The following is an 8,484-nucleotide window of genomic DNA, read 5'->3' as shown; positions in this document are numbered from 1 at the left end:
AATTGTATAGGCATAGATAAAAATGTCCATCAAATACCCGTGGGACTTGGAATAAAGTTTAAAAAAATTCCATCTCACACGGCATTAAGTCTCAGGAAACATGAATACACGCATGCAGGAAAAAAAAAAATATATGGGTAGCGCCGTATGTATGGCAGCTCGCTTTCCCCGGGGAGAAAGCAGCCCGAATTTCCATGAGGGTAACCTCACTGGACTGTAAATCTTATCCAATCCAATCCATCCAATCCTTAATCGTTGTCATCGTCTTCTTTTATTTTTTTATACGAAAAAAAAAAAAGAAAGGGAAACTACACATTCAAGATTATCATACAGTTGGTCGTCGGGATGGTGTTTGAGGTTGTTGGTTGTTGCAACCGTGATTTATTCAACAATTCATGTTTACCATACCTAATGAACATCGACAAGATGCTCTTTTAAACTAACACATATACATGGAAACAAGAAACTACAAAGACGAGAGAGGACAAGACATGTTTTTTAATTGACAAAAAAAGAGGGCGCGTGAGCGAGTGAGAGGGATTGAGAGAGAGAGAGAGAGAGAGAGAGAGAGAGAGAGAGAGAGGGAGAGATGTTGTGGTGTTGGTAATGGTTGTGGTGGTTGTGGTTGTTGCTAATCTTGTTAACTGAAACATCCGGAACATCGTTTTATCGCGTGTGTGTGCGTACGTGCGCGCGTGTTCACGTGCAAGTGCCTGTGTGTTTGTGAGTATGTGTGTGTATGTGTGTGTGTGGTGTGTATGTGTGTGGTGTGTGTGTACGTACGTGCGTGCGTATGTGCGTGCGTACGTGTGTGCGTGCGTGTCTGTGTCTGTGTGTTTTGCTTGCTATTGTATATCGCCATCATCTCTTGTGAGAAGGGGCAATGAATAAGTGTCCATTATACTTATAACAGGCGGGGATATAGCTCAGTTGGTAGCGCGCTGGATTTGTATTCAGTTGGCCGCTGTCAGCGTGAGTTCGATCCCAGGTTCGGCGGAAATTTATTTCACAGAGTCAACTTTGTGTGCAGACTCTCTTCGGTGTCCGAACCTCCCCCCGTGTACACTACATTGGGTGTGCACGTTAAAGATCCCACGATTGACAAAAGGGTCTTTCCTGGCAAAATTGCTTAGGCACAGTTAATATTTGTCTACCTATACCCGTGTGACTTGGAATAATAGGCCGTGAAAGGTAAATATGCGCCGAAATGGCTGCAATCTACTGGCCGTATAAAATGTCATCTCACACGGTATCACTGCAGAGCGCCTAGAACTGTACCCACGGAATATGCGCGATATAAGACTCATTGATTGATTGATTGATTAATTCATCAAGTAATGTCAATTGGGTTGCAGACAGGTGCAATGGTGGTTTTTATGGCTTCAAGTGCAAGAAAACATGTGGCCACTGCATTGAAAGAAGGTGCAATTACGAATCAGGAGAATGTTCTGCCTGCAAGCAAGGATATGAGCTTCCCTTGTGCATCGGAGGTCAGTTGCTTGTTTGTTTGTTGTTTTTAACGTTCCTTCAACCGACATGCGACCACCGAGGTCAGTCAATATCGGACAGAATCAGAAGAGTGAGCATTTTTGCATTTAGTGCAATGACTATGCTCTTCCCGTCAGCTAGGATATACGCTTCAGGTGTACACCTACCGAGGTCAGTTGCTTGTTTGGTTGCTGTTTTTAACGTCCGTTTAACCGACATGCGACCGCCCGAGGTCAGTCAATTTCGGACAGAATCAGAAAAGTGAACATTTTCTCATTTGGTGCAATTACTATTCAGGAGAATGATCTTCCTGTCAGCCAGGACATAAGATTCCCTTGTGCACCAGAGGTCAGTTACTTGTTAGGTTGCTGTTTTTAAAGTCTATTGAACCGTCAAGCGACCGCCCGTGGTCAGTTTATTTCGGACAGAATCAGAAGAGTGAACATTGTTGCATTTAGTGCAATTACTATGCTCTTCCTGTCAGCTAGGATGGGTATGAGCAGCTTCAGTTGTTCACCTACCGAGGACAGTTGCTTGTTTGGTTGCTCTTTTCCACGACATGCGACCGCCCGAGGTCAGTCACTTTCGGACAGAATCAGAAGAGTGAACATTTTCGCATTTGTTTACATTTCGCATTTGTGACCCTCCACCACGAAATGAGTCGCATGTCACCTCGCGCGGTTCTGCGCTAGGCTTAATATAAGTCCGGGGAGTGTCTGGTAACAGTGTGAGGGTCACCTTAGTCACAGGCTTATAACTCAAACAGTTTTCGCTCTTTTATAAAACAGTTTTCACCACTGGATAGAGCATAAAACACTCTTTAGGAAAATGTACAAATATGAAAATCATGCAAAGGTGACATGCGACTCATTCCGTGGTGGAGGGTCACATTTGCGTTAACTTTGTTGTCAAGAAGACATACTTGCATTTTTGTTCTCTCTCAATAATGTCCCGTCAAAAATGCCTTGCATTGCTTGAATAAAAAGGAGATTCATCATTACGATTTATGTTGTGGCAAGGGTACACGTGTTTCTTGGACGTTAAATATACAGCTTTCATCGAAATGACTTTCATGTCAGTCTCTTGACTGAATGGCATGGTATTCCTGATTGAAATTGTTAAAGCTTACAGTCTTTTGACCAAATGGAGCAAATGCGAGTTTTCGGTTATTATTATCAACTCGTATGTTTGACAAACACATGACATTTGATGCACATTGTCCATGCTATGTTCCGCAAGACATCACGCGCGGTCTTGTAAAACAGTGACTGTCTCCATCTGTCACGTTTGTGTGAACAATATTAATAACATGTATGTATTGATTCATGTGTGTGCGCGTGCGTGCGTGCGTGCGTGTGTGTGTGTGTGTGTGTGTGTGTGTGCGTGTGTGTGTACTTTTAACATTGTACGCTAAGTTTTTGCTTAGTGCTTGGGTTCTTGGTGTTATGTCTCAGTTAAATGTATGCTTTGTTTGCTTGTTGATTTGTGCTAGTTTATTCTATAATGAATTTGTAAAGCGCCTGGAGCCAATTGATGGGACTCGCGCTATAGAAAAGTTATTTATTATTATTATTATTATTATTATTATTATTATTATTATGTTAGTTAGATTTGTTTTACTAGCCTCAACACGCCGCCAGTAGAAGAAGAAGAAGAAGAAGAAGAAGAAGAAGAAGAAGAAGAAGAAGAAGAAGAAGAAGAAGAAGAAGAAGAAGAAGAGTTAACATATAACGTATCGACCCATGCACCTGGTAGCGCAGGTGGTAGAGCACTAGACTTGTGATCGAAAGGTCGCTGGTTCGAATTCGGGCCGGGACGGACACGGGTCAACTTTATGTGCAGACCCAGAGACGGTATCCATCTCCCACCCCCGTGTCACCACAGTGGCACGTAAAAGACCTCGGTCATTTTTCCATAAGTACAGATGGCTGATACCACCTAAACACGCATACACTTGTGTATCTCATCCGTGAGGGCGTAAAACTTGAATTTCTCTCCCTTCTTAATGACCTGTCTTTACGCCCCCACTCACTCTGTGTGTGGGTCGCTTTAACTGACATTGAGTGTGCAGCTTTGACATGGTGTACACACGGTCGTAGACACAAAATAGCTTCCTTAATCTAGTTAAAAGAGTTGATGTACCCCTGGCGCGGTCTACTATGTCATGTGTACCTTACGTATAGTATGTTGGTTATGTTTGGTCATAGTATGTTTGCTTATGTTTGGTCGTTATCTTTGCCTGTGCGTGTATTGTATGCTTGGTCGTTTTCTTTGCCTGTGCGTGTATAGTTTGTTGGTTATGTTTGGTCGGTTTTTTTGCCTGTGCGTGTATAGTATGCTTGGACGATGTATGTATTGTAAAGCGCTAAGAGTAGACATTTTTCTAGAATAGCGCTATAAAAGTTTGCATTATTATTATTATTATTATTTTCCTGTCAGGCAGTGCAGACAGCAGCAAGGTATTGAGCGACCTTCGAGGATTGATCGGGGGAGGCACTGTGGGATTTCTGGCTCTGGGTATGGGCGTGTTCCTCGCCTTCTGGAACTGTCAACGCCCCCCGCAGGCCGATGACCGGCTGGTGGAGACCAGGGTGCACTCCCCTGGGCGCCGCGGCAACAACCCCGTCATGATGCTTACAGTCAACCCCGTCATGATCCGTTCCTCCACCAGCAGCAGGGTGCGCTTCCTCGTAGATAACATTCCAGAGTCTTGGATTTCGGGATCCGGCTCTACCCATTTGGACGAAATCTCTTTTTGTAAAACAATTGAGGAGCCTGATCCACAGCAAGATGAAATGGATCCCGACGTACAGCAGCCTGACTTAAAGCAGCCTGGTGTGTTGGGTGCGAGCCCAGGGCAGCCTGTCGTTTCGGAACCTACTGTACAGCAGCCTGGCGTGTTGGGTGCGAGCCCAGGGCAGCCTGTCGTTTCGGAACCTACTGTACAGCAGCCTGGCGTTTTGGGAGCGAGCGTACAGCAGCCTGGCGTATTGGGAACTAGCGTTAAAGAGCTTACCGTTTTGGGAGCAAGTGTACCAAAGCCTACCGCTTCGCGAACCATCATGAAGAAGCCTGGCCGTTTCGGAGGCAGTTCAAAGCAGCCTGCCGTGGCAGAAACCTTCGTGTATCAGCCGGGCGATTTTGGAGCGAACGTTAATCAGCTTAGTGTTCCGGGAGCCAGCGTAAATCAGCCTGGCGTTTCGAGAGCCAGCGTAAGTCAGCCTTGCGTTTTAGGAGCCAGTGTAAATCAGCCTGGCTTTTCGAGAGCCAGCGTAAGTCAGCCTTGCGTTTTAGGAGCCAGTGTAAATCAGCCTGGCGTTTCGAGAGCCACCGTAAGTCAGCCTTGCGTTTTAGGGGCCAGCGTAAGTCAGCCTGGCGTTTTGGGATCCAGCGTAAGTCGGCCTGGCGTTTTGGGAGCCAGCATAAGTCAGCCTGGCGTTTTAAGAGCCAGCCTACAACAGCTTGGCGTTTTGAAACCATGCGTAAATCAGCCTGATGACAAGGCACCCAGCAAAAAGAAACCTGGGTGCCCGAAGCCGAGCGGCTTGGAGTGCAGCCCAGTCCTAGAGCCAAGCGTCGTAGAGTCTTGTATTGATGATCACGATTCCCTACATTGCTTTCCCGATTAGTATAAGGTATGTTGCGTTTTAGGAGCCAGTGTAAATCAGCCTGGCTTTTCGAGAGCCAGCGTAAGTCAGCCTTGCGTTTTAGGAGCCAGCGTAAATCAACCTTGCGTTTTAGGAGCCAGTGTAAATCAGCCTGGCGTTTCGAGAGCCAGCGTAAGTCAGCCTTGCGTTTTAGGGGCCAGCGTAAGTCAGCCTGGCGTTTTAGGAGCCAGCGTAAGTCAGCCTGGCGTTTTGGGAGCCAGCGTAAGTCAGCCTGGCGTTTTGGGAGCCAGCGTAAGTCAGCCTTGCGTTTTAGGGGCCAGCGTAAGTCAGCCTGGCGTTTCGAGGGCCAGCGTAAGTCAGCCTGGCGTTTTGGAAGCCAGCGTAAGTCAGCCTGGCGTTTTGAGAGCCAGCGTAAGTCAGCCTGGCGTTTTGGGAGCCAGCGTAAGCCAGCCTGGCGTTTTAAGAGCCAGCCTACAACAGCTTGGCGTTTTGAAACCAGGCGTAAATCAGCCTGATGACAAGGCACCCAGCAAAAAGAAACCTGGGTGAATTCATTGTTTACGTAAATAATTCATTGTTTACGTAAATAATGATTTATTTACGTAAACAATATATTATTTAGCCTTATATTACATTGTTTATAAAGAATCAGCAATGTTGCTAAATAAATCATTATTTACGTAAACAATGAATTATTTACGTAAACAATGAATTCTTTAGCCAACACATTTTCCATTATTTAGGGGTTTCTAGGATTCGCTTCTGAACTAAGTTTTATGTCTTTCAGTGATTACTATAATTGAATACAAGGTCTCTCCACACACTCTTATCTTAAAATAGCTGTTGTTTGGATATTATTTTGTTTATTTTACAAGCCGAGTACGAAAATAACTGATCTCAAACACAGTCAAAGGTCAAGGTCAATTAAGGTGTTTCCCTGCCGGGAGTGTTTAGTGTTTGCATTTTCTTGCTTGAAGTTGTTGAAACACAGTTTTTGTTCCCCCTTATGTTCTCTGTTCTGTTTATGTCCCAACAACATGCCTGTCTTTCCATTTCTCTTCCTTTCATCGTTTCATTTCAAAGAGAAAAGTAAAAACAGCTGTGAACCGTTGAAAAACGGGAAACAATGCCTCCGACGCGTTCCGAGAAGAAGCTGGAGTGACTTCCCTTGCCTCATGCAAAACATTGCGATCGGGCGAGAAGCGAAAATATTCTGAGCGATTGTTACCAGAGGAGAGGCGGCGATACCACCAGAAGATTTTGGAGATTGACGGGAATGATCCGTATGACATTCTCAACCAGGTGCTGGTCAGCAAATCCGGACGATCTGCCAGAGCTGAGTTACATCAACATTACCTCGAATCCAGTAGACAACTACATCAGGAACAATAGCAGATGCTTCACTGTGCCACGCTGTAACACTGAGCAATACAGACATTCGTTTTTCCCAAAGACTGTAGTGGCCTGGAACCAATTAGATGAAGAAACTGTAACCTCGGCATCGACCGAGAGCTTCAAGTCGGCGCTGGCAGTAGCCAGACGACGATAAAGAACTAGCTGCGCACCCCCCACTCCGCTGCAACAATGCCAGACATCTGGATGACTTGTTCTACAAGTGCAGCGTAACAGACAGATACAGAGATACAGATACATCGTAAATTATTTTGTGCTTGGCAAGAGTGCATACAGATACACATGTGGCCAGCTGAAAAGCTTACAACAGTTTGGATTCCTACCGACTTTTTGTCTCTGGCTGGGTGAGGGATGTCAAGTGCTACAGCCCTGATGGCTGTCAGAACTTTGTCATTTCTGCAAAGGTAAGAATGTGCTTTCAGTTTATAATGAATGAACGTGAGTGTTCTCTGTCTTGTGTTGCAGATATCACAAGTTGCAGTTCAGGATATTGTGTTGAGGCTTTGTCTTTGATATATTCTTCGCTTCAGTTTGTATTCTGGACTACGACAAAAGCTGTAGATAGTCTTGAATATATTTATATTTTGAAATAGCTTGCAAAATATTATATTTATAATGAGCTTCATGTTCATATTCAGTTAAAAATCTGTTGTTTACTTTTCATTGTTAAGGTTATTGTAAAGCACATTATGTTCGTCTTAGAGTTATATTCATTCGATTGACCTAGCTGAATGCTGATTTGTGCGACCTTCAATTTATGTTTCAGATTCTTCATTCACAACGCCTTAATTAACCAGCACTTTCTCCTTGGATCATCACCACTTCTGATGGCAACATACTGGCAGCACACTGTACCTGCATGAGACGAAAAACCGAGGTCCCTTAGTGTACACTACATTGGGGTGTGCACGTTAAAGATCCCACGATTGACAAAAGAGTCTTTCCTGGCAAAATTGTATAGGCATAGATAAAAATGTCCACCAAAATACCCGTGTGACTTGGAATAATAGGCCGTGAAAAGTAGGATATGCGCCGAAATGGCTGCGATCTGCTGGCCGATGTGAATGCGTGATGTATTGTGTAAAAAAATTCCATCTCACACGGCATAAATAAATCCCTGCGCCTTGAATATGTGCGCGATATAAATTGCATTAAAAAAAAAATTAAAAAAATCAAAAAAATCCCTGCGCTTAGAACTGTACCCACGGAATACGCGCGATATAAGCCTCATATTGATTGATTGATTGACTGCATGGCCGGAGTTGGAGAAACCAGCATGGCCGGAGTTGGAGAAACCTGCACACACGTCCCTTCACCTTCAAGGAGTCAGCTGTTGAGTGTGCTGTGGCAGACCGCCATTTCTGTTTGGAATCTAACAGTGAGGGGATGCTTTGTCTGCGCAAAGACCACCCATAATTTAGTCAAGTACAGTGCCAGATTGTTATGACCAGTTCCTCCTACTGCGATTTCATGGTGTGGACTACTGTGGATAAAGTTGTCCGAGTATTGCCTGACTGTGATTTTGGGGCAATGTGTGTGGAGAAAGCTTTGAAAGTGTTCAGACTCGCAGTTCTTCCAGAGCTAGTTGGAAACTGGCTGGACAGAGAAGCTGAGCCTCTACAAGCAGTGGATGTGAACCAGGAGCAGCTGCAAATACCAGCCGTGAAACGCAGCAAGAAACAGTGACAATGCCAGACTCGCTTGCTCATGTGTGTGGGAAAACAAACATCATGTACGACTGTACACACAGAAACTGGCAGTAGTAAAGTTGTAGAGACTAGAGAGGGAGAGAAAAGAGAGCATGTAAATTGTAATGTTTTAAATCACAGTTCACACTCACAGAGAAGTCATTAATTGTTCCATCCTTGTTTCATTTTATTCTGAAAGTAAAATCATGCACAGATGTAGACATACATTTTGTTTAGGATCACTGACCACAATACAAAATCAAGTGCTACAAGTATAAATTATGATG

At 44.4% G+C, this 8,484-nt stretch overlaps 1 protein-coding gene across 1 annotated transcript; it reads left to right on the top strand.

The window, feature by feature from the left end:
• Positions 1-1,368: 1,368 nt before the first annotated feature.
• Positions 1,369-5,207, top strand: LOC138956492 (spermidine/spermine N(1)-acetyltransferase-like protein 1). Its single transcript, XM_070327838.1, has 2 exons — positions 1,369-1,490; positions 3,928-5,207. The coding sequence occupies exon 2, from the start codon at positions 4,008-4,010 to the stop codon at positions 5,115-5,117; it is 1,110 nt and encodes a 369-aa protein (XP_070183939.1). The 5' UTR covers positions 1,369-1,490; positions 3,928-4,007; the 3' UTR covers positions 5,118-5,207.
• Positions 5,208-8,484: the final 3,277 nt, after the last annotated feature.

The sequence above is a fragment of the Littorina saxatilis genome, unplaced genomic scaffold, assembly GCF_037325665.1.
Source record: "Littorina saxatilis isolate snail1 unplaced genomic scaffold, US_GU_Lsax_2.0 scaffold_427, whole genome shotgun sequence".
In the NCBI taxonomy this organism is placed as follows: domain Eukaryota; kingdom Metazoa; phylum Mollusca; class Gastropoda; order Littorinimorpha; family Littorinidae; genus Littorina; species Littorina saxatilis.
The sequence above is the reverse complement of the archived record's forward strand: the minus strand, read 5'-3'. Positions and strand labels throughout refer to the sequence as shown.